Source organism: Daucus carota, chromosome 6 (assembly GCF_001625215.2).
Source record: "Daucus carota subsp. sativus chromosome 6, DH1 v3.0, whole genome shotgun sequence".
NCBI lineage: Eukaryota > Viridiplantae > Streptophyta > Magnoliopsida > Apiales > Apiaceae > Daucus > Daucus carota.
Genome location: NC_030386.2, coordinates 22,579,916 through 22,606,277, shown reverse-complemented (window position 1 = coordinate 22,606,277; position 26,362 = coordinate 22,579,916). Strand labels below are relative to the sequence as shown.

Here is a 26,362-nt window from a genome sequence, read left to right as displayed (position 1 = left end):
ATATAATCCTCCCTTTTGGATGACTCATTTTAGATACGAAGTATTGATACTAGTCATCTTTATATCAATCGAGAGAAATATTTCTTATACACATAATAAGAATATATGATTTAAAGTATTTGTAATGTCATGACCATTGCTACCATCATGGTTGATATCCTCTGATTTTCTAATACTGTCACATTATGGTACGGTATCATTTGTTGCAATTCATAATCCTTTCATCAATAATTCAAATTTAGTAAACCACATTTAGTCACGATATCAACTCATGAACTTAACAACCCAAATATTTCATCAATTTCATAATATTGTATCTACGGGATACAATATAATATTTATTCTATTATATCCAAATATTATACTATTCTTTATATAGAACCATCCTTCAGGGGTATTATATCATTTAAGATAAACTCATAAATTGAATATTATACCACTATATCATTCTTATGGAATGTAATCAAGTGTTTAAACATATTATATATACTATGTTGACATCTTTCATCTTCAGAAATTAAACATATAAAAAATGTGTGATAAAAAATAAACTAATTTTATTATATAGAGACAACTTATGGTTGTTATTTCGTGCAACTTCTGCTTGCAATCATATACTCAATCTATTAAAAACAACGTCAAATAGGTGTTGTAGATAATACCAACATCATTTAGCTCAAGTGGGATAAAAATCACCTTTAAAAATCCCAAGTTTAAAAATCACAAAGGCACATAATGATTTTATCATTTACCAAGATATCATATAAAGATTTCGAAATAACATGTATTTGAAGCATGAATATGTAATATATGTTAATATGTGAGGAGGACAACTTGATATAAGTGACGTAGTGTGTGTGGTCACCAAACCATCTCATCTAAATCACAAAACATGTTGTTTTTCACTTTCTCAAAACTTTAAGTGATCACATAAATTCAATGATTAAATATAGAGACATGCAAGGACCTTTTTAATATATATTAATCGAGGATATATAGACAACGACTAGATATAAAGTCACAAATGATTCACATAAATAAGAATGATAGAGAATTTTTGCATTCTTCATAAAGATATTAGCTATGCCACTAATTAGTATGCACAATCTGCTTATTATGATAATTAAGCTTAGTATCAATTCAAATCTCAATTTGAAGTAGATAATGACTTTAAGGAAATCAACTTTTGGATTAGAGAGATGCATATATGACTTTTAATAATTAGGACAACCTACTATCATACTTGATACATTATCAAAAATAATCTCAAAACATATTAATCCAATATCAGAAATCAAAGAGTATCAATTTGCTCTATGATAAAGTCATAGAATTATGATAAAGTCAAAACTGACCAGTTTCAAAGAATACCAATTTACTCTATGAAGATCATTTTATCTGGAAATGTATAAAACACGAAAAACGTAGGATATTCTGAGACCTTTCCAGAATGGTAAGGCTCGTTAAAAACGAACAAGTAATGAATTCAGAAAACAAATATTTGTGGACTGCAAATGCAGAATCAGCTCCTGATTATGATAGTATTTTGATATTTAAGACATCAAAATCACATAATATGATAATGGAATGTAAAGACAAAACGTAGATATCGAAAAGAGATTTCCAGAATGGTATCGTTCATAATATTTGGATCAATATTCAATTTACTATGAATTTTAGAAGTGACAGCAAATCAACTTGCATCATATAATCAGATTACACAAAATGCAGATTTTGGCATACTTATAGGCAGATTTTAGAAATACGCGAAAAAGAAAAATTGTAGATGATCAAAAGACCTTTACAACGAGTATAAGCTCAATAAATTCTGATGGACTAAAACATATACCAATATCATCCACAAAAGTTAAACAAAAGTAAACATAAGCATGATCACTAAAAATATAATATAACATGGAAGATATTAATCATAGCCAAGTAAACAATTTACTATGCCAATATCAAACCAATCAATAATAACAAATATACAGAGAGAGACACAAACATATTAAGATTAAGCAAATATATGTTACTCAAACTAGATAGAAAACAATTTACAATACCTACAACCGAAGTCATACCATGCATATGTAAATGTAGATGAATTCACAAACTTACATATATAATATCGTAAATCTTAACCAATTAAAGTTGTAGAAAATTGATGGACAAATATCTTAAATCTATTAATTCTGACAAACAACAAATTTAGTGTGATTTTTTTTTTTTTTTTTGAGAAATGCAAGATTAACATATAACTCAAACATAGACGTTTATTTAGTATAATATCATAAAATGTAAAGAATAGTGAAAGGAGGCGTACCTTAAAATCTTACATTCTTGTAAGTTCAAGATCCCTTGCTTCAAGAAAATTCTTTACCCAAATCAATGATAAAAACCTTTACCATCCGAAAGTATAACTCGCTCTTTGCACCAAAATAAGTGCTCGTCGATTATCCCATCTCAAATTTTCAAATCATGATCCTTTTGAATATGAGTACACGAATAGCGAATCTTACAACATAGAAACAAAACAGAATAGCGAATCGTGCTGATAACGTGTTATGTAATAATATATGTAAAGAGATTGTTGAGAGAGATAGACAAGAGAGAAAGGAGAAGATGTGATTGTATATATCATATGTGTTACACACATGTCCTTTATATAAGATTACAAAATCAGTTATAAGTAAACCAAAGGTCTAGTTAGTGAAAAGCTAAAGGTTTGGCTAGTGAAAAGCCAAAGGACATCCACATAAATATATTATTTATAACAAGTGGTATATTTTATAAATACCCTAAAATTTTTCATTTTTCTTTTTAATATTAGCAGGATCACATAGTTGAAGAGTTGCATTACAAATAGGGCTGTAAAATGATCCGGGTGATCCCGGGTACCCCTCTGCTCAAGTACCGGATCATATTATTTTTAGGTTGTCCAGATTTGGGTCCGGGATCGTTTTATTCGGGTATAAACCGATCCCGGGTATTTGAGATTCGGATCCGAACCGGATATGATCCAGTATCGTATTTTCTATTTTTTAACCGGGTAGTTTATGATCCATCGAATATGAGCCGGATATGATCCACTAACATCAAATATCATTATTATTTTTGTTGTTCAAATAATTATCATTTAGTCCAAGTAAACATAATATTATAAAGTATAATAATTTTGAATTATAACTTATAGTTATGTGTTGGTATATGTCATTTATTAAATATATATGAAGATAATAAGCATTATCACATTAAATAAATCATATTTTATGAAGATATAAACTTAAATAAGATAGTACAATTTTATAAAATGATGACTATTTACTTGCAAATATGATGGTGTTAAAATATAATAGGTATATGAGTTTGAATCGAATATGAACCGTGGATCATATTCAGTTATTCGGGTAGGATCATATTATGAAAAATTATATGAGACCGAATCTGAGCGGGTATAGGTGTGCTCGTATCCGGGATCATATATTATACGGGCTTAATTTTTCCGCCAGATTTGGATCGTTTTCAAAACGGATATGAGACATGTATCATATTTTCGAGCCGAATATGAGCCGAGACACCGGATAGTCCGTATCGATTTACAGCCCTAATTACAAACCGGATAATTTCCAAGTTCCATCACCGACTTACACGACGTCGTGTCCCCCCTTACACCATCACCACGTGTCCACCTTCAATGCAGCCAATCAGATTCATTCGCGCATCATTTACTCGATTCTGATTGGTCCAAACCTCCACGTCATCAGCCCAGCTTTCCACCACAAATTCAAATCTCACACTTATATTATGATTATTATATCCACAAACATAACCTATACCAACTCAATAAAGAAAACAATTTGTGTAGAAACTTCTGGTGAAATTGAAAAAAAGCTTCAATCTTCCTCCTTCCAAACAATAAAAATGGGTCTCGAGATCAGAAAATCGTGTATTTTTATTGTTTTGGCAATCCAATTTTCGATTTCTACGGCTCTGATTTCATCTCCGGACGTCAATCCCCCCTATCCTAAAGCCTTCTCCGTAAGTTTCGTGTATTTTAATGTTCAATTTGATCAAGAATTGAAATTTATTGATTATTATGTTGCGTTTTTATGTTTAATTGTATAACTGAGGTGGGGTTTTTCGTTTTGAATTTTTCTTATAATTAAATCATGAATTTATAGGGTAAAGTATGGGAAGTTTTGAGTAATGAGATGAAATTTTGAAGATGAATGATGTTGTTGTATAATGATCTGGATTATTGAGGTGGGTTTTTAATTTATTCGAGTTTGAATAAATTTAAGCAAGAATTTTATTGGTACATATATGTGATTTTGGTTTGGTTGAAACTTGAAACGAAAGTTTGGAATGTTTGATTTTGTATATGTGTACAGATTAGGTGATTGAGGTGGAATTTAGTGTCTTATTGTTATTTGTTTTGTTCATGGTGTAGGATTTGAAGGAAGTGATTGTCAAAGGTTTAGGATTTCAGGCTGATGATTTTAAGATAACTGGATTTGATTTGAGGGATACGTTAGTGGGTCGATCAGTGGCTTATGAATTTGACGTGGAGATTGATAATACGCTTCTTCCTGTGAAGCTTATTGAGGATGTCAAGAGGTGGGAGTATGTGGATTTGCCTATTTTTAGAGTGGTTAAGGGTGAGGTGAAGCCTGACCATGAGAATGCATTGGTGGAAAGACGAAATTTAGATGATGGGTTGCCTGAGTTGGCTCCGTTTCAGTTGGCAGGTCCAATGGAGCTCTGGATTCAGGATGCTAAGGACGTCAGGCTCTCGTTGCCGGTAAGTTTGAATAACCCGATTTGAAAATTTTAAATTTGGATTGTTTACAGAAATGTTATCAGTTCCGGTTCTGCGATTATAATATGTATATTTTCTTAATTCGGTTTAGATTTGGTTGCAATATAACTTGAGTGTGACTATTTAGCTGCAGAAGTTTATTTTTAGCCATTAGGAGTGCTATATGTTCCTAAACGTTTGTATGCCTTGGTACATTTAGCCTTATAACATAGTCATATTGGGAGAGAAGAAAAGAATATGAGAAAAGTTTAGAGACGTGGAGGGAAAGGATACTAGGTGAACTTTCTTTTTCATGCTGAGCTGATGCTGGGTTTCTTAGCATGGAAGAGAAAGTTAGTACATGGACGGATAATTAAATTTGTTAATATGGTGAAAAAGGACAATCGTGTGATCAAAAGAAAGTATAAGATTGTTCAACTCTTTCCTTCCTAAATCTTCCCACTTTGGAAATAATGGGGCTGAAGATGATTACAAGAATTTTCTTTCCTCTTATCTCCTCGGAAGAAAAGTCATATTTTCTTTTTCTTTTGCTTTTGATCTGTGAATTAAAACTTGGGAACTAAAAAAACTTTCATCACACTGGAAAAGAGTTCCATTTAACTTGAGTTGTAGTTGACAAAATTTGTGCAGCAACTATCGTTTTTCACAAAATTATATCTACTCCCTAAATACTTTCTTATATTTTCTTGTACCTGAATATAGAACATTCAGGAGTATAGTCCGGAAGACTGGCATTAAAAACTGTAAGCTTTCATATTTTGTAGTGGTATAACTAAAGCCTAATTGTCATGTACGTTGGAGGCAACAGTTTTTTTAAGTGCAAAGCAAATTGGGAACCTTCTCAGTGAAGATTTGCTACTTGGGAAAAACCAAAATTTTATTTTGAATTATGAATAAAAGCAAACAACAATTTACATCAGTTCTACCTTACATCTCAGATTCTGAAACCAGCTTACTATCATGAATTCTATCATATCTTTGTCTTCTATGTTATAACAAATTTGCGTATTTAACTTGTTTTGAATATATGATACAGCATGATGTTGATGCCGGGGTGCTGAGGAAAGTAATTTTAGCTGATGGTGCTGTGGTCACTGTCAAGGGTGCACGTTCAGTTAGCCTGCGCCACCCTCTTGAGCTTCCGCTTCCTTTCAACCAATCTCAAAATGGTTTTGCCTCGGGTCTTTTGGCTTTGGCTGATCGCCTCCGCCATGCTTCCCGTTCCGAAGGAGAACCCCTCGTTTCTCTCCGCATTGTTGGCCCTACATCTCTATCTTCTCCTACATCATCATCATCTTCTAACAATAGGCTTAAGCTGAAGCGCCTTGCTCCTGGCCTGGTGGAGCTATCATCTGCTTCCAAAATGAAAGCAATTGAAACTGTCTCCAACATTGATCTGCAAGAAGACGTCCCTACCCTTTTGACGCCAGACAGATTTGCGACATTGTGGCCATTAACTTCAATTAATGGTTCGAACGCCAACCTGCTTGGTTTTGAGTCACTTCTCTCCTCTGTTCTTGGTTCAAAAGCTTCGAAGAAAGGTTCTTTTAAGTTAACCAAGGCAGATGTGTCAGCTCAGACATATGTAAAGATAGGTTTTGAGGTTGAAAAAAAACTACAAGAAGCAGATGGTCTCGACTTGAGCAGTTTTCCAGAGTGGAGAACAAAGCCTGAGAATCTGAGGATGCATTTTGAGGTATTAGGGAAGATTGATGGGGACAAGGTGGTTCCTGAAAGAGTAGTGCAGATCGACCCTCTTGGTATTGAGCATTCTGTGTCACCTGATGTTCTCACAGGGAATACAACAATGTCAAAGATGCCCATTGTTCATCCCCCTCCTAATCCGTTCGCCTTATAATTTTTGGCGGGAACCATTTTGTATAAACAGAGTGTTGAAGTGTAAAATGTTCATCCTCTGGTTCTTTTGGGAACCTTGGATATTCATATACATGGAAAAGTTAAAGTACATCAGTTTGTAAATAATATTAAAATGAAATTACTTGAGATTCTCGAGTCTATGAACTATGAAGCCTCTCCTACTTGCTTTATTGTAATGCTTCTGCCACATGCTCACAATTTTTACATGTATGAACATGGTAACTACTACTCCCTCCGTCCCTCCCATTTCTTATCAAATGAGTTGGGCACAGAGGTTAAGAAATATGTATAAAGTAGTGGAAAAGAGAGAGAAAAGTGAGTGAAGTGGTGGGACCCATTGAAATATGTATAAAGTAGTGGAAAAGAGAGAGAAAAGTGAGTGAAGTGGTGGGACCCATTGATTTTTAATGTATAAAAAGAAGATAGTGGAGTAAAAGTAGTGTGAAAAAGGAAGAAAAGTGGAGAAATGGTGGGACCTAGTAACTTTTTTTGGTAAGTTTTGAAATGTAAAGAATTGGATGGGGCACCCAAAAAAGAAAGGGTGTTGCTAAATGTAGTAAAAATTTGCTTTGTGCAGTAACGAGTAATTACTTCTACACCCTTCTCACTAGGGGTGTACATGGGTTGCCCAAACCGTTTAAACCGACCCAAACCGACCCTATTTTCGGCCGAACCAAACCGAAAATTTTAAACCGTTTTTTAATTGGGTTGAATCGGCTCCAACCCGATTTTAATGGGTTGGGCATGGTTTTAGATTTTATTTGGCCAACCCAACCCAACCCGACCCGAGGGTATTTTAATAAAAATACATTATATAGATAATATATATATATATATCTAACAAAATTGTATATATATGAAATATAACTACCCAATTAAAATTATAACATTAGTGTGATAAAATTGAATTATAACATTGGTATCTTTCCTCGAGTTTCCTTTAAAATATTTTCCCTGCACCTTTGTCATTCGTCTACTTGCCTTTGAGAGTTCAATAGTGAAGCTACTATTCTTTAAAAGTCCGAACTTGTTTTAATGCTCTATAATTTATAGGTTGCGTACCAATTTTAAAACAACGATTTAGTAGTTAGTAACCCGTCAACCCGACCCAAACTAACCCAACCCGAAGTATGACAAATTGGGTTGGGTTATAAATTAATTTTAATGGGTTGGGTTCGAAAATTAGCAAACCGAATTTAATGGGTTGGGTCGATAAAAAACCAAAACCGGGCCAACCCGGCCCGCGTACACCCCTACTTCTCACTATTAAATGGTTCACGATCCGATAAGTCTCAGTATTGAATGTTTCTTGCTAAATCACTAGGGCCAGTAATCTTGAACTAACCTGAACACAAATGCTATAAACTTTGCTGAGTTTCTTGGGATTATCTTACGATCAAATACATATATTTTTACAAAACAATTCAAAATATTCCTACACAAAACAATTTAACAAATTCCTAAACAGAAGTATGCATAATCATATATGTTTAATTAAAATTATATTATATAATAACATAAATAAAACTTAAGTAAGATAATCGTTAAAACTATATTATAATTATAATAGATAATAATATAATAACATCGAAGTAAATCTTAAATTTTTTTAAAATTATATTACATAATGTTATAAATATTCATACCTATTTAACACACAGGAACATAAAATGATATCATGTTTCTAATATTATAATTTGAAAACAAAAAATAATATCAAAAAAATAAAATAAAAATAAAATCAATGAATTTGACCGATCAAATTTTAAGAAGAAGAAAAAATTCAATGTATAGAAATAATTTATATATTTAAATTTTGCATATTATAGAATAATAGAAGAGTAATATGATATTTTTAGTAGGTATTTTAAATAACATAATAAAATACTCCTGCCGTCCCAATTGTATACATAATTTTTTGGTACGCTTTTTAAGACTTCCTTAATATATATTCTCTGTGTTTTGAAATATAGGTCGCTTCACTTTTTAGCACACATTTCTAAGTCTTTTGATCGCATAGGAAAAATTATTATTTTTTTAAAAAAATTTAATTATAATAATGATCATAGATTTTTATTCAATTTTTTTTAAAAAATAATGATTACTATGGGGTCAAAAGTCTTAGAAGTGTGTGCCAAAAAATCAAACGACTTATATTTCAAAACCAAAAAAATATATTTTTATTTTTCCGAATAAAAATTTGATATTTAAACTTTATTTAAAAAATTAAAATTTTTTAATCTGAATCATATGAAAATGAACATAATTAAATATATGTTATACAGGCGTGAATGAGTAGCAGTAAAACAGAGGAATGAATTTACTCCACGTACTGATCACAGTCAGCACAAAAAATAAGAATATATTACTCCCTCCGTCCCGCCAGGATGTTTACGTTCACTGTTTGCACGCATTTTGAGGCTCTTATAAAGTATAGTTCAATAACGTTTTTTTAATTTATTTTTTTTCTGAATAAAAGTTTAAACGTCAAATTTTTTTTCAGAATTTTTTTTATAAAAAAACATATTCTGGAACTATACTTTATAGGAGTCTCAAAATGCGTGCCCAAAAGTAGCGTAAAGAATCTGGTGGGACGGAGGGAGTAATTATAGTTAACTCTGTACAGAAAACAAGATAGGGATATGTATGTAATTTGCGATTACTGCACAAAGCAAATTATCACTGCATTTAGCAATCATGAAAAGAAAGTGTAAAGAAATGGATGGGACGGAGAAAGTAACATTAACATGTACTCCCTCCGTCCCTTCCAATTCTTATCATTTGAAATGGGATGCTTAGCACGCATTTCAATACTCATATAAAATATAGTTCCATAATTTATTTTTATAATTTTTTTTCCTTGAATAAAAATTTAAACAATAAATTTTTATTTAGAAAAAGAAAATTTTAAAAATAAATTATAGAACTATATTTTAGATGAGCCTTAAAATGCGTGCCGAGCACTCCGCTTTAAATGATAAGAATTGGAGGGGACGGGGAGTATTTGTTTGATGCTAACCTGTGTTCTTTTTGCAACTAGTGCAAATTTCCAACCCAAGACTATGACCCTCGGACTGAATTATCATCTTCATGATGACTTTTTATAAATGTTTCGGATCATGTCATGTTACTCTAGTATGGCAACAGAAATTTTAGCTGTTTGTCTGGGCTTCAAGCCTAGACTTTAAGCTGAAAATTATATATGTTTTATGTAATAAGCCATAAGTCAGTTTAAAATTAGAAATAAGTCAAAATATGATTTTTTAGAGTTTGAGGTACTTTTTTCAGCGAATTAATTAATTTATTTTTTGATGAAACTTACTCATACTCATAGACATAAGTTACCTGTAAATCACTTTTATTTCTTTTATTATATAATTAATAATTTATGAATCATCAATATATCTATATTTTAAAATTACTCAAACAGACATTTTAAACTCCCAACTTTATCACATAAGTTACTTTAAGTCATAAGTCAAGTTAAATCATAAGTCATAAGCTCAGTCAAACGGACTCTTAGTTGAATTGCATTTTGCACATATTAATCTACAGCTTTAAAATTCTACGGCTAAAGAATGGCCAGGATGATTTTGATAACACAAGAACATATTTCTCTGTCACAAAGTTCCACATAATATACAGAGCTATTTATTTTGTTTAACTTGTTTCAGTAGAATATGAGAGAATAATACAATGACCTCAAGGAGAAACATCAATTTGTAGAAACCTGCGGTCTTATTTGCTGATAAAGGACACTCCCTTTTCGATGCTTCCTATTAATTCTTTCTTCGCTTCCACCAATCCAGCCCTGTTAAGATTTATTGAGTGAATAAACAAAAATGTGTTAAATGAAAACATTGTTCTCATCTCTCAGTTGGTTGCTATTTATACCTCTCGTACTCGTTCATCGGTCCAAGCTGAAAAATTTCCTCAGCTCCAGTACGACCAAGTCGTACCCTGGTGGCAAAGAAGGGTAGTTCTGTCACCTGTAAAGTGCGAAACACAAAAGTTCAACATATATAAAGGTAGCAATGTACATGCTTCTCTATGGTGCTTGTCTTTACTAGAGAAAGGCAATAGCGCCGAGCAAGTACCTGAGAAGCAACAAACGCACATTCCACGATATTGGCATCCCCTCTTAGACCACGCAAGCATGCATCTGCAAATTTGACGGCGGCATACGCCTAAACACACAAGTGCCAGCCAAATGTCACAATAAGTTCAACTTGGAATCTGGAAATCTATATCTAACCTCTAAACATAAACAAGTTAAAAACAAACTTTAAAGATTCAAACGTGACTAACCATTGAGAGGGTTGCAGAGCCAGCTCCAGCTTTTGCCTGCAGCATTATGTAATTACTTAGAATTAGCTCTAAGATAGCAATGGACATTTCATCCAGGATCAAAAGAGATATATGCATCAATCTAAGGTTCATGTAGTTTTAATTGCATCAATTTATATAAATTTTACAAGCAAGAAAATGATATAGACGCAGGCATAATTATACACGATTACATGTAGTGAACAAATTAAATACTAATAATATATGCGTTAAGATAGAAACTGATGATGTCTGAAATGCTTTACACCATTACAAGTTATTGAACTTTATGTGATGGATAAAAAACACGTACGCCCCATAAAAAACAGCTTAATGCCTTAGACTCTATCAAGTACTGATATATCCATCAACAATATCAAAAACTACTTCAGGTGTCCAAGTGGAGTTACCTGAACAACTTCAGTTCCTCCATCCTGTATACGTTTTGTAAGGTATTCTGTCTCTTCTGATGTGAAAGAACAGGGAGGTTTAACCTGATGAAGTACAAATAGACCATGTTAAGATATAAATCCCGAGTTACAATTTTCAGCAAGACTAAAATATCTGGAAAATGGAGGTTAGAAACCTGTGAAAGAAGAGGCAAAATAGTAACTCCTGCATGCCCACCCACAACTGGAACACTAACTTCCCTTGGGTCAAGTCCCAGGACTTCTGCCTGCATAGACACATTAACAATGTCTATCAACACAACAGAAATCATGAATGCCAGCATGCATCTATCCAATTATTATATTACACACACACACACACATATGTACATATATATATTTGTATCACTTATCAAATTCTGCATAATGACAACTTATCACCATCGTTCTTCAGTTCCATTAACAACCAAGTAATTCTTTTTAAATTTTGGATTTACTTAACGAAAAATCATTAAGCAAAATTTAGGCTTCTGTCTACAACGTTTGTCATGTATTTGTTTGTTAGATTATTATTAAATCCAATTCCTAAAATGTTCCTGGCTCTTTTTTTCAAACGACCGGATGTAAGTGGTCCAATGTATACTTAGACTGTGTATTCTACAACTGGCATGCTGCTTGAACAAATACTGCCCAAAACCATAAAACTTTTCGAGCAGAGGTCATTATCAGCACCAGTTATCTATGATGACACTAAAGAGACAACTATTACCCCATAATGATAAGAGATTTAAGCAAAAAAAAAAATATCTAAAAGGACACATACCACAAAAGTATTGGCTCTCACTACATCAAGCATAGTGACACCTAAGAGGCGTTTTGGATCATAAGTGCCAGCCTTCTTAAACACTTCTGCTGCAATTGGAACTGTCGAGTTCACAGGGTTACTGATCAAGTTTACAATTGCGTTAGGACAACACTTGGCAATTCCTTGACAAAGAGTCCTCACAATTCCAGCATTTATTTTGAAAAGGTCATCTCTAGTCATCCCGGGCTTCCTTGGAACACCAGCAGGTATAACTACGAGGTCCATCCCAGCAAGAGCATTCTCAAGTTGTGGCTGTCCCAAAAATCCCCTAACCTAAAAATTCAAAATTTATAAACATCCATATCCAAAAAAAAAGTCAACCATATATTTCACACAAAATCAGTGTGTGGTTAGTACCTAGTACAAAACATGCTTTGAACCAAAAAAAACAAAAAACATACCACAGCGCCAGTGTCCATGTGACTGATATCAGCAGTAACACCAGGGGCGTTAACAACATCATAAAGATGAAGAACTGAGACAAGTGGATTCATCTTCATCAACATAGCAAGGGGCTGGCCAATGCCTCCAGCAGCACCCAAGATTGCAACCTTGAATCCTGGTGCACCACCTTTTGCTCGGCACTTAGCTTGCTCCAACATGGAATTCTCCCCCATCTTTCAACATAATCAAGAACATTATTTGAGGGATTTAAAACCAAAAGAAGCAGTGCCAGTAACAACATATTGAACTTTGAAACTTTTCGATAACCCCATAGGAAATTAAAATTTTAGCTAAATTTAGCAGTACCTCGTAAGCAAAGATTGAAACTTTAAAACAGTACGAAAAAAATATATAAAACTTCAGCTGAACTTTAAAGTTAACCAGTCAGCAAAGACTGAAACTTCTAAATTAAGCAATACGACCAACCAAAGTCCAAATAATGCCCGGGACGTCCGGCTGCAAGGTCTAGGCAGGGTAAGGTGTATGCAAATCTCGCCGCCATAGATACTAATTTTCAAAATTCCAATCACAAAATTGAAACTGCAGCTAAATTTTGCAGTGCCCAAGTAACCAAAGATTGAAAATCACAAAAACTCTATGAAAAGATTGAAACTTTAGCTAAACTAAGAAGACCCATCAATCAAAGATAACAAGAATTAACGCTCATAATCCCAATACTACTGGTATATGAAAAATCAACAAGCAACTAAATTCAAGAAACAAAAGCATATGATCAATCATCATATAAATATAATTGGAAAGAGTTTCTTGTGAATTGAATTGAGTAAACAGAGTACAAACCTCAACATTAGAAGGGTTGAGATGAGCTGAGATTCTTGAAATGCGAAAATTAGCTTCAGATTGCATCTTTGGTTTTTGGTTTGGTTGGAAAAAACAGAGAAAACTGAGCAGTGGAATAATATAAAAATGATGACTTTGTTCAATTTGCAAACTAGATATTACAGGGTTCTGGGAATTGAAAATTATTGAGTAGCAATAAAAAGAAATGGATAAATAGCTTTTATTTTGAGTCTTTCATTTTGAACTCTTTTCATTTAGGTTTTCTTCTCTTAAAACACTTCATAGTTCATTCGATAGACTTTATATCTTTTACTGAATTTTAATCAATAGTTTAAATTTAAATCTAACTTCTGAGAAATAAAACATCAAACAATTCAAGAAAAATTAATTTAGACTTTGTTATTTACAATAGAAATTACATTTATTAAAAAATAATGTAAATAAAAAATTGGATTATAAATCCAAATAAAGCCCACATCAAACTGTAACAATTTTTTTTATATTACAAGCGCACAGATGATCCGGCTCAAATTGTCAGGAAGTATTAGTACTCTGCAGTCTGCTCATCCCAACACAATCTTTATGTTATTTTTTGACAAGCATGCAGTGACTTCACTAACATAAAAAAGAATTTTGAATAATAATTTGCTGTTTAAATTTTTATTTAAAAATAATATTTAAAAAAAATGTTATAAATTTATACTTTATAAAAACCTCGTGCAACACTAACATAAATAAGTTACGACAGAAGTATTATTTACGTATTATTTATACTAAAAGACTTCTTCAAACGTTCTTTTTCTTGTTGAAGCTAAGCATTTAGACTTTAAACATCATAAATATGTTAAATATTATTTATAATACAATGAAAAATGTATCTGGTTTTTTGTTATTTTATCAAGGACAATTTACAAGAAATAAAGTCACTGATAATATTATTGTGGCAACCGGAGGTGTGGAGCCTTATCCTCCATAACCGGTGGATGTGGTTGAAGAATTGTAAGTTTATCTCAAGATGTTGGGATGCTCAAACATTTGGTTGGTTATCTTCATCCAATCCAAGCTCAATTTGTCAGTTAGCAATTACAATGACCTGCTGTTTGGTCTATATGTGACTAATAAATGATGGCAAGGTTTTCCATTTGTTAAAGATCGAAAACTATATCATCTCATATAATTTTTATAAACATAGGTACTTTTTCCACCCAAACTAAATTTGCTTACTTCGGTGCATTTATCATAATATTCGTTTAATTTTTTCTGAAAGAGGAAAAATTATGATGATAATGTAAGAAATTTTTTATTGAGTGTAACTATTATCTTTCGTACTTTAAATATTATTCAGGAGATACAAATTAGTCTTTAACATTTACACAATGATCAAACAACCCTAGTTTTCTTTTTCTCTCTTCTCTCTAGCCGACTCCTCTTTTCATCTCCGACGGGGCTTCCATCGGTTTCCGGTAGAAAGCCCCAAATCTTTTCGTTTGATTGCTAGTTTTTATTGTTCTTGCTTTTTCATTGAGTTTCTTAATAAATCTCCATCTTCGGGAAAAGTTTTCTTAGATCTATTTCACCGAAACTTTCGATTTTCGTTCTTATTCGCTTCCAGAGGCCTTTTTGGATTTGTGAGTGGATCGATTATCTCCTAAGCGTCGTGGTGCAAATCTAATTGTTTTAGTTTGTTTTGATTATAGTTTGATTTCTCTCCCTGGTGAGAGTGTGTGATTTTTCTCTCCTTTTGTGAGAGTGGTTTGGATTCATAGATAAAGCCTTTCGGGAATTGCATTTGTGGTCGATAGCTCAAACGGAGTTTTTGGAAAAGATGGTGAACACAGAGCAAGGATCTATACATGTACCATCGTCAATTTCAACATCGCTTATTTGTCTCATCTTGGGTATGAAGACAGGCATGTTAATTTTTTCTATGTTTGTTCGACTCGATCATTCTTGTAGATGCCGTATGACCATTATTTATTGAATTATCTCTTTTTTTTTTCAAAAAAAAAAAACATGCGATGATAAAAAATGATGAAATAGAGTTTCACGCACATGTATAATTAATTTGTTTAATTTTATATAAATTTTTCTTAATCCAAAATACGTACATCTGCAAGTTGTATGAGCTATACTTGACTTAACTTTATCTGCCTAAAAAAAGGTAGTGAATATTAAATGAGAATAGTTTATGAATATATGAATGTAATATTTTTAAATAAACTCTATAAATGAAAGAGTCATCATCTCTAAGCAGGGATGGAATTTGGACGAGGTGAGCTTGACAAGTCGATAACCAAAAAAAATATACCCATGACTATGTTTATGAGGTCGAAAGACCTCATGTGCTGAGATCTAAAAGAAATATACTCGCTGCATTATACTGCACTATACGTTGTAATAGTGCTGGGACCGAAAAAAAATGAGAACTCCACGTACATTCATCATTCTCAATTTAAGTCTCTAAGTCTCTGTGTCTAGTTGATTATTTTTATAAGCTGCACCTAGTTGATAGTGAGTTTGGACTAACCTGACACATAGATTACATAATATATATATAAAACTAAACTTTTTTCGCAAAAATACGAATAATCCACGTAAATTTATCCAACCAATTCGAACATACTTACAATAAACAGGATTGAGCCATAATTTACTTTTAACGAGTTGGAGATAAAAAATTTCGAAAAACTCTTAACGGAGCCGCATATACCGCTGCCAAAATCAATATACTTATATAAAGGAGAAGCGAGGGGCGTGTAGGTGGCGCCTCTCACATCGCTCCGTTCTATTTTTCTAATTTTCTGGAATTTTTGGAAGAAAAATATCAAAAATTAGAACTACCTTTTTTAGTTTCGGGTATATTAAAAGTAAGTTTTAGAATCTGATTTTGTTTCAAATTATTTATGGAATATAGTAGTTTGAAAGTTTTAATCTAATTTTGTTTCAGATTATTTAATTATGGAAAAGACAGATTATTTATGGAATATAGTAGCTTGAAAATTTTAATCCAATTTTGTTCTGATTATTTAGTTATGGAAAGAGTAGCATTATTTATGGAGTATAGTAGTTTAAAAGTTTTAATCTGATTTTGTTTCAGATTATTTAATTATGGAAAATACAGATTATTTATGGAATATAGTAGCTTGAAAATTTTAATCTAATTTTGTTCTGATTATTTAATTATGGAAAAGAGTAGCAAACAAGTCTCTCTGCACCTATAAATACCCGTATAGATCGTAGGATTTTGAATCATCTAAACACAATCTCCTCTCTCAATACCACAAACCTACCTCTTTCTGGTGATAGTTTTCTTACTCGATTTTTAAAGGAGAAGCGAGGGGCGTGTAGGTGGCGCCTCTCACATCGCTCCGTTCTATTTTTTAAATTTTCTGAAATTTTTGGATGAAAAATATCAAAAATTAGAACTACCTTTCTCATGCTCGATTTCTAACTCGGATGTGTCGTTCTTCTGCAACAATAAGTGAAGGTTGTTTATACAGTATTAAAAAAAATAAAGGTTGTTGCAAGCAAAGGTAGTTATAGACCGTTATATTGGAGTCGACAAATCCAATATGATATTGATGGTTGATATCAATAAATTAACTATTAGTGATGTATGTTTGTTGGTTATTCTTTTATAATATTTGTTTTGTTTATCGGACATGTTTGTTGTTGTTAATTTTTATATGATTTACTTTGTATAGAGGAAAAAATCATTCATGCATTATCCGTTTGCTCCGTTTAAGCAACTTTTAAGAGGGTAGTTACAGACCGCTATCTCATAAATTTAGATTTAAGTTAGATGTTTTTGTGCACCATCAATCCAAAAAAATTGGAGGAAGGTGTCAATGTAAGAACATGATTACTTTTCATAAAAAAAACAAATAAAATTAAGATTCGTCATGCTTTAAATTGTTAATTATGTGTATAAATTTATTTTCATTTTTTCACCATGAATTATAGTCCAATTTTGCAATTTTATATATTAGTATTGGTATTACATCAAGATTTTTATAATATAAATTTATTTTATCCTACAAATATTAACTTTGAAACATTAATATACTTTTTATAAACAGCCATAATATTATTTTATTCTAGAATTATTAATATTATATCTTTAATATAATTTTTATAGGCCGCCGCAACGCGCGGTTTCTGAACTAGTTTGTTTAAAGTTTGAATAAGGGTATACTTTAGATTGAAATTATTAACTTATCAGCCGTGATTGAAACTTGAGAGTTGTCTCAGACTGCTTAGCCTGCTTTACCGGCCCAATATATGAAAGTCTAGAAGCACATGCAGAGGCCCAGTTGGTTCATGTAGTTGAACTTTTATTTTGTTTTCTCTCTTTTTTGGTCCTGTAATTGTTTTTTAAGAAAAAATCCACTTCATAAATTTGTTGAGCGAATTTTCTGTTAGATTATTTTCTTATTCAACCGAATTTATCGAGTCTGACTTGACCCTTATCACAAAACTCAGTTTCTTACGCTTAAGAACTCGTAATAAGAGTTTGCTACTAATACACATTTAAAGCCTGGGATTTTGTTAAAAATGGCTAGTACACAATATCAGACTAAATATAGCGGCTAGTGGTATTTACTCTCGGTCTTTCGCTGGTTATTCTAAACAAATTTCCACTTGTATTTATGTAAAATATTTTTTACTCATGCTTATCTACTAAAAAAAAAACTCAAATAAATTTTATTGTCAAAAAAGACAACATAGAGACTTGCCTGAATTTATTTAACTAAGTTTCACCTTCCACTTTCTAGACGATCGTAAGCACAGTTTGGCTCGCATTCCATATAAGTGATCTATAAATTAAAAATTATATAAGATGTTCAATTGAGCACGATCGGATAGCACAGTGGTTAAGGGTTTATCCTCTGTCGTCCCAGGTCATGGGTTCGACTCTGGCTCACCCCGAGAATATCTTCGAACAGATACTCACTTTGTAAGGCTATAAGCCATATTAGTCAAAAAAAAAAATATAAGATGTTCAATTTGTACACGTGAAGTTGATATCTAAGTTTGAGATATTTTAATTAGCGTTTCAATATATATACCAAGATTTATTATATTTAATAGAGTTAATAACAAATTATATCAGTACATATGATACTTGAAATTCATTTCATAAATAAATGTTACTATTCTGGTATTTTCCTTGAAACATAGTGGGTGTTTGGTAAATACTTATAAGTCCAGCTTATGGATTATAAATTATGAGCACTTATTCGTACTGTTTGTATAATAAGTCAAAAAACACTTATAAAAAGTTAGGAATGCTAGTTTTTGTTTCAGGACTTCTACTTATATCCCAAACACTTTAATCACTTATAAGTCTTATCTTGTTTCTAATTTTCACTCCATTTATTTATTTTAAAGAAAAAACACTTATTTTAAACTCACCCAGACGACTTCATAATTATCTGTGGTTTATTAAGGAATCAAATAGGCATTAGTTTTAACATTGGTAGGTCTATTTGGTAAATGATGCGGATCAACCTTTCAGGCTTCAGCTGTGTTTATTGTCAAAGCTGTGAACTGAGTAGTTACAAAAGGTTCCGAGAGATATCCTACTTTTTGATAAAGAAAATGTACTTAAAAACAAATCATATCTAGAAGATTTGAAATCAACAGTACTTCTGGAGGCATATATTCATCCCCCTTTTACTTCGCCCCGCTGCTTTTTTTTAAGTGATCCATACTCACATGGTTTAATAGTGTTCGAGATTTTACTTAAAAATATTTATAATTTAAAATTATTAATGTAATAAATTTAAAATTTAGACTTTAAATATAGTTTTTGTTATTGTTTCAAACTATCAAATTTAAAATAGTATATGTCTTAGGTTTCATATGTATCTTAAATCTAATTTTTGTATATCCAAATATATTATTTAATTAATTTCAAATTTATTAATCAAATTCATGTTGCTAAATATGTCATAATCGAATTTGATTTAGACCCTGAAAGGGTTTTACGATCTTGATTGAGCTATCAAATTGCGCTGCGATCTAAATTTAGATTAATATTCCGGTTCTAATTTTTGAAAATTAATATTCCTTCGTCTGACTTTCAATTATACTCCTTAATTAAAATTGATATTTTTATCAATCTTCTTATGTTGTGTTCATGGACACATGATAAGTACAAAATTTGATAAGTTTATTTTATTTTGATTGTCTTATATTCTTAATAATATAGAATCTCATAGACCAAATTGATAGGTTTTAGTGACATGTGCCCATGAACACATACTGTACTAGATCAACCCCTTATTTTATTTATATTTTTAGGAAAATAGAAATAAAAAGTTATTGAGTCTATTGCGGTCCGGATCCGGAATTCGATGGTGGTTGCTGTTGTTTAATGCAGGTTCTCTGATTTCACAAACCAACCAAGTTGTATTTATAAGGCGGTGTTGGGTCTCCCAGTCTCCTGCGGAGAGCCGTGTTTGGATTTATGCATTCAAAATAAGCCGTCACCGTTTAAATAACGGATTTTCCCGTGTATATTTATGAACACAGGTTATTAATTGTTGAATTTTTTATTTTTTTCAAAAGGGTGTAACACGGAAACTTTCAAGGGGATCACCCATCCTAGTACTACTCTCGTTCAAGCACGCTTAACTTCGAAGTTCTGATGTGATCCGGTATATTAATGCTGACATGATCGCACTCGAATATTTATTTGCTCTCGTCTTATTAATAATAATGATCATAAAAATTTATATCAATAAAAATCTCTCATTTGTAATTATACTAGTGTTGGATGTTTGTTTCAATTATATTATTAATTAATTTATTCAAAATACTATCTATTTGTATTGCGAACTCTATTTTGTTGTTGTATTCTTGACTTGTCAACCGCTGATAATGTGATTTATTGATAAGTTGTCCTGTGGTAGAATATATTTTAATAACTCCACTTCATTGCAACTCCTTTGAAGATTATTTTACTCTAAGTAAAAGTGATTTTACAATACAATTTTGCCGCAAACGAAAAGACTCTTCGACAACCTTATTTTGTTGTAAGAGATCTTGAATTTGCAACGGGATCATGTAGACTTGAAGACATATATTAAATCTTGAAATTCAGAACATATAACTTTAGAATATTTTTAATATTAGAAAGTTTATTAATTTCAAATTTTATTGATCTCTAAATTTTAGCTTTAGTTAAATATAGAATAATTGATTTCAATATTGATCTTTTACCTTTTTATGTTGAATGTTCATGGTAAGAATATTAAATTCAAGTTGTTATGAAACTAACTTAATTACGACGTATATATTACGTACTTATGGATAAGCTGTATCATAAATACAATAATCGTATCGGGGATTCTTTTCATTTAACAAAGTTATCATCTAACCGAAAGATACGTGAAAGATATCTTTGGACGTTAGAAAATAAAATTTTAAAATCTGATTAATCCATAAAATTTCTTTACATGATCTCGAAAATCAAGACAAGTAAAGAGACATATAAGAATGGATAATTCAAGTAGAAAATGTATATATTGCAAGAAAAATATAAATCCAGTTATGATGTATCCCTGACAAAAGCATAATATCTTTTTTTGATGCAAAAGCATAACATCTTATTCTACAATAAGAATATACTTATATTTTCCTAATTTATAAGTTTCTATAAAATTTTATATACCCTCTCACAAAATTTTTTATCTTTTACTTTTTCAGGTTATTTTTATTATCTTCTCATTTCTGCAGCCATCATCAATATAAATCAAGTCTTGTCATATCCTCATTCTCTAACGATAACTAATTGTTACTAGTATTCGACTGTCACCCGGCGAACATCATTAATCTCGGTGTCAAGACCACCACACAGTAATTTTTATTATGTTTTGTAGTATCGTGATTGTTAATATGCCATTACCTCCGACTAACATAATTTATAACCAATAATTTGCTTAATTGTTTTGCAGCTCTTGCTCCAATAACCAAGACTCGTGGATTCACTCGTCAAAAAATTTTATCCACCTCATCTTCACTTTCGATTCTTCAGGTTCTCTGCTCCTCCATCTCTATTGATACTATACAGTAATTATTTGAATGATTATACGTTTACAGGAGTTTTTTTTTTTTTTTTTACAAAACCACCTGTAAGAGTTAATTGACTAAATTTACGCCAATACAATTATAATCAATAGTTTATTTCAGCAAATATTTTCTGTTCGACTGATATTTGATATTTTTGAGTTTGCATGTTCTGTATTTTGTAAATTGTAGTCGTCAATTTTTGTGTTTGAGTTACAAAGCAAATATAAAAAAATTATATATTCATTTTTCGGAAGTGGCCGGTTTTTTTAGTCCTTAATAAGTTATGAGAAGGTCGTAGGAGTTAAAATATGAGTCTGAGTTCTATATTATGGTAAAGTGATCAGTTTTCTCAAAATTTCAGAGCGGTGATATTTTATAATTGAAAGGTTTAGGAAACATTTTTCTTACAGGGAATAGACTATTATTGTTATAATCCAGTATCTTTTGGAACATAGATTGACACAGAAAGCTTTTGACTAATCAACTTTGTGAATGTCAAAGTAGGTAGCTAATGGGCACACGGAGTAAATGAGTCGCATGAAGTCCCTCAACGTGTGAATCCTGCTCTGCACAGCCACCCCGAATCCTCATGCAAAATATTCTCTGCACTCAACTAGTCTAATTTTCACACCCCTTTTCTTTTATGAGTGTCTGTCCAATTTACAAACCACCTCTACCAAATCTTTCCACTCAACTTGCTGCCATGTTGCCTTACAACATCTCCGGTCACCGGACATTCCTCCTCCTCATCGCCCTCTTTTTCTCAGCTCTGGTTCTTCCTGCAACTTCAGATGAGCTTCAAGTCCTTCTCAAACTCAAGTCGAATCTCGAAAACTCGAATTCACATGTTTTTAGTACATGGTCATCAGAAAATAGTCCATGCAACTTCACTGGGATAGTTTGTGATACTAATCAAATGGTCAGAGAAATTAATCTTCCTTTACAAAATCTTGTAGGGACTGTTCCATTTGATGCAATATGTTCTCTTGAGTCACTTGAAAAAGTTTCACTAGGGAATAACTCTTTGGTTGGTGATATTAGTGATCATTTGAGAAATTGTACTAATTTAAAGTACTTGGATTTGGGTTGGAATTTCTTTTCTGGGGGAGTTCCTGACTTGTCTTCGTTAACAAAACTCGAGTTCTTGAGTTTGAATTTGAGTGGAGTTTCGGGCTCCTTTCCTTGGAAATCATTGGAAAATCTTACAAGCTTAAGTTTCTTGAGTCTAGGTGACAATCTTTTTGAAAAGAATCTGTTTCCTCTGGAAATACTGAAACTTGAGAAATTGTATTGGCTTTACCTCACAAACTCAAGTATTGAAGGTCAAATTCCAGAGGATATTGGAAGGCTTACTCTGCTTGAACATCTTGAGCTTTCGGCCAATTTCTTGTTTGGTAAAATCCCAGTTGGAATCACAAAACTCACCAAACTTTCTGACCTTTTTCTCTATGATAATAATCTTTCCGGAAAATTTCCTGTTGGGTTTGGAAATCTTTCCAACCTTGAGGCCCTGGATGCTTCAAATAACAGCCTTGAAGGTGATATTTCTGAGCTGAAGTCTTTAACAAACCTTGGAATACTGCAGCTATTCGAAAATCAATTATCAGGAGAAGTTCCAGTGGAGTTTGGAGACTTCAAGTTTCTTCGAGAAATCTCTCTTTATTCCAACAGGTTCACGGGCTCTCTCCCACAAAAGATTGGTTCTTGGACTGATTTTCAATCAATAGATGTTGCAGAAAATTTTTTCACTGGTCCAATTCCACCTGATATGTGTAAGGAAGGTAAGATGGTTGATATACTTCTGTTGCAAAACAATTTTACTGGCGAAATACCTGAGACTTATGCAAATTGTTTAACTTTGGATCGATTTCGGGTAAGTAATAACTCTCTGTCAGGCCCAGTTCCTCCAGCAATTTGGGGGTTGCCAAATTTAAGTATACTTGATCTTGCATTCAATCAGTTTGAAGGTCCGGTGACACGCGATATAGGACAGGCCAAGTATTTGTCCCGGCTGTTTCTAGCCCATAATCAATTCTCTGGAGAATTACCTGGCACCATTTCAGACGCTTCTTCCTTGGAGACAATTGTGTTGAGTTCAAACAATTTTTCTGGTGAAATTCCATCAACAGTTGGAGAACTGGTAAGATTAAGTAGCTTTTATTTAGATGGCAACAATTTTTCTGGTGCCATTCCACACTCATTAGGATCATGTGGTTCTTTGAATGTCCTAAATCTTGCTAAAAATTCGCTTTATGGTGAAATTCCTGCAAGTCTTGGTTATTTACAGACCTTAAACTCCTTAAATCTATCAGATAACAAACTTTCTGGGAAAATTCCAGAGAGTTTGTCATCGTCTAGATTAAGCCTTCTTGATTTGTCAAACAACCAGTTGAGTGGGCGTATACCGGATTCTATATCAGTTAATGTGTTCAGTGAGAGCTTTGTTGGAAACCCGGGCCTGTGTAGTGATAGTGGCATCAGAAATTTGAGGCCTTGTGCATCATCATCAGGTAATAAAATGTCAATTCAGTCGAAAGTAATCGTCTCTTGTTCTGTTGCTGGGGTATTTGTGTTGGTTTTGTTACTTGTAGCCTTAATTTTGGCAAGCCCAAGGAAAAACAGTGAGAATTGTCCGATGCAGAGACGTGACTCTTGGGATTTAAAACAGTATCATATATTGAGCTTCGGTGAAGAAGAGGTAGTAAAAGCACTCAAACAAGAGAATGTGATAGGTAAAGGTGGATGTGGAAGTGTGTACAAGGTCACCTTAAGTTGTGGTAAACAATTAGCTGTTAAACACATTTGGAAACAAGATTCCAGTGGAGAGAATAAATTTGGGACAACCTCACCTATGCTCGAAAAAGGAAAGACCCGGACACCTGAGTACGATGCTGAGGTTGCAACATTGAGCTCAATAAGACATGTGAATGTTGTCAAGCTGTACTGTAGTATCACCAGTGAAGACTCACATCTGCTAGTTTACGAATTCATGCCAAATGGGAGTTTATGGGACCAGTTACACACTCGCCAGCAGATCAGAATGGATTGGAGTGTCAGATACGAGATAGCATTGGGAGCGGCAAGGGGATTGGAGTACCTGCATCATGGTTGTGATAGGCCAGTGATACACCGGGACGTGAAATCGAGTAACATATTGTTGGATGAGAACATGAAGCCTAGGATTGCTGATTTTGGGCTAGCAAAAGTAGTTCAGCCTAACGGACTCAGGGGGACGACACACTTGATTGCAGGGACATATGGCTACATTGCTCCAGGTATGTTTTACTTTTAAATAATGCATGATTTTGTCTTATTTATTTTCCTTTAGTAGAATTTTATTGAATATTGTTTTGTGTTTGTCGGTGCTGAAGAATATGCATATGCATACAAAGTAGACGAAAAGAGTGACGTTTACAGCTTCGGGGTTGTACTAATGGAATTGGTTACTGGAAGAAGGCCAACTGAACCTGATTTCGGAGATAAGGATTTAGTCCAATGGGTATGTGACACAGTGATGAGGAGTGAAGAAAAGGCAATTAATCTGGTAGATTCAACCATTTCAGACCGCTTGAAGGAAGATGCTGCCAAGGTTTTGACCATCGCGATTCGTTGCACAATAAAGATTCCTACATTAAGGCCTTCTATGAAAATGGTAGTACACATGCTGGAGGATGTAGCACCCTGTCTACCAGATGAAGCCACTGTCAAAAGTGATGGTCAAAACAGCAGGCAATAAGAAATTGCAGAGTTCTGGTATTGCATAGCATTGCAATACTAAGGAATGTACTGAATGGCTTTTGCAGTAGCTGATAAATGGATAATATAGGAGATCATTTTATACACAGACGGTTGATACAGGACTATCTGTAAATTAAGTTGTAGGTGTTAATGATTGTAAACTTCTTAAGAGCAATATAAATCTCGGTGAATTTCTAGTTTATTTTTAGTAATGGGTGCGAAGCCAGTGTATTTGCGGCGGCTTCAACTGAACCTCTAAAATATAGCGAGGAATTTCAGTTTCGACACCACTGAAAAAATATGTTTACGGTAGTAGATTTTAATATGATCCTGGTGGCTAGTGGCTCAGACTCCTCCTGACTAGGCCCCTGGTTGGGTGATGCAGTGTATTGGACCATCCTCCTAAATTGTGTATTTGGCCTGCTCACTAACTTGTGATATTCGGGGCATATTTCATTATTCTTTACTGACTGGGTTGGTAGAACATAATGAACAAGTAGGTCAAAAGCTGTAAAAACTAAATACTGTCAAGAAGAGAAGTGTTAACTGTTAACATCTGTCAAGAGTCCCAAAACAAACGCAGTTATCTACTTTCATACGGAACATCTAATTCAATTCACTAGTCAAAACAACTATTTCTGCTTGTTATTTCAATACTGTTACATATACATTTATACACAGGGCAAATATAACAGCAAAATTTACCTTGCAAAACCAAGAAGTCACAAGTAGAATACACTCCAAATTTTCATGATTTATAAACCTATTTCAATCATATAGAATTTACATAACACGTGAAAATAATATCCATCATTCAACGTACACAACTTCTCGAAATTTATATTATTACATAGGATCACGAGACTATTCTTGACATGCTTATATCAAGTGCAAAGCTATACAATATGATTTTCTATTAACCAAGATATCAAGAGAATGCTCTCCCTGCTAGACATTCTTCTACAATCAAATGATCTTCATCCTCGTGTAGTTTGCAGCGGCACAAAGGGCACGTATTCTTCTGAC

General features: G+C 32.8%; 3 protein-coding genes and 1 pseudogene across 4 annotated transcripts; 2 read left to right on the top strand and 2 right to left on the bottom strand.

The window, feature by feature from the left end:
- The first annotated feature begins 3,819 nt into the window (after positions 1 to 3,819).
- On the top strand, positions 3,820 to 6,844 carry LOC108224792 (protein TUNICAMYCIN INDUCED 1). 2 transcript variants are annotated; one of them, XM_017399512.2, is made up of 3 exons: positions 3,820 to 4,038; positions 4,451 to 4,801; positions 5,856 to 6,844. In XM_017399512.2, exons 1-3 carry the CDS (start codon positions 3,922 to 3,924, stop codon positions 6,675 to 6,677), a joined length of 1,290 nt encoding a protein of 429 aa, XP_017255001.1. In that variant the 5' UTR covers positions 3,820 to 3,921; the 3' UTR covers positions 6,678 to 6,844. The 2 variants fall into 2 exon arrangements, with proteins under 2 accessions (XP_017255001.1, XP_017255003.1); XM_017399514.2 differs by lacking the exon at positions 3,820 to 4,038 and adding an exon at positions 4,132 to 4,263.
- A 3,425-nt stretch (positions 6,845 to 10,269) lies between these two features.
- LOC108192822 (malate dehydrogenase, glyoxysomal) lies at positions 10,270 to 13,793 on the bottom strand. The gene is made up of 9 exons (XM_017359318.2): positions 13,523 to 13,793; positions 12,679 to 12,894; positions 12,236 to 12,550; positions 11,610 to 11,699; positions 11,434 to 11,517; positions 11,006 to 11,041; positions 10,795 to 10,884; positions 10,592 to 10,686; positions 10,270 to 10,508 (listed from the first exon to the last, which is right to left on the bottom strand). Exons 1-9 carry the CDS (start codon positions 13,586 to 13,588, stop codon positions 10,436 to 10,438), a joined length of 1,065 nt encoding a protein of 354 aa, XP_017214807.1. The 5' UTR covers positions 13,589 to 13,793; the 3' UTR covers positions 10,270 to 10,435.
- A 6,300-nt stretch (positions 13,794 to 20,093) lies between these two features.
- Positions 20,094 to 20,212, bottom strand: LOC135147376 (5S ribosomal RNA; annotated as a pseudogene).
- Positions 20,213 to 22,115: 1,903 nt separating this feature from the next.
- LOC108225224 (receptor-like protein kinase 7) lies at positions 22,116 to 25,538 on the top strand. Its single transcript, XM_017400051.2, has 2 exons — positions 22,116 to 24,873; positions 24,970 to 25,538. The coding sequence occupies exons 1-2, from the start codon at positions 22,242 to 22,244 to the stop codon at positions 25,332 to 25,334; spliced, it is 2,997 nt and encodes a 998-aa protein (XP_017255540.1). The 5' UTR covers positions 22,116 to 22,241; the 3' UTR covers positions 25,335 to 25,538.
- The last annotated feature ends 824 nt before the right edge of the window (positions 25,539 to 26,362 follow it).

Coding starts and splice junctions, on each gene's coding strand:
- LOC108224792 (XM_017399512.2), top strand. CDS start 3,922: ATGGGTCTCGAGATCAGAAAATCGTGTATTTTTATTGTTTTGGCAATC. Junction 4,039..4,450: donor CCTATCCTAAAGCCTTCTCC/GTAAGTTTCGTG, acceptor TTCATGGTGTAG/GATTTGAAGGAAGTGATTGT. Junction 4,802..5,855: donor ACGTCAGGCTCTCGTTGCCG/GTAAGTTTGAAT, acceptor TATATGATACAG/CATGATGTTGATGCCGGGGT.
- LOC108192822 (XM_017359318.2), bottom strand. CDS start 13,588: ATGCAATCTGAAGCTAATTTTCGCATTTCAAGAATCTCAGCTCATCTC. Junction 12,895..13,522: donor TCAACCCTTCTAATGTTGAG/GTTTGTACTCTG, acceptor TTATGTTGAAAG/ATGGGGGAGAATTCCATGTT. Junction 12,551..12,678: donor ACATGGACACTGGCGCTGTG/GTATGTTTTTTG, acceptor TTGAATTTTTAG/GTTAGGGGATTTTTGGGACA.
- LOC108225224 (XM_017400051.2), top strand. CDS start 22,242: ATGAGTGTCTGTCCAATTTACAAACCACCTCTACCAAATCTTTCCACT. Junction 24,874..24,969: donor ATATGGCTACATTGCTCCAG/GTATGTTTTACT, acceptor TCGGTGCTGAAG/AATATGCATATGCATACAAA.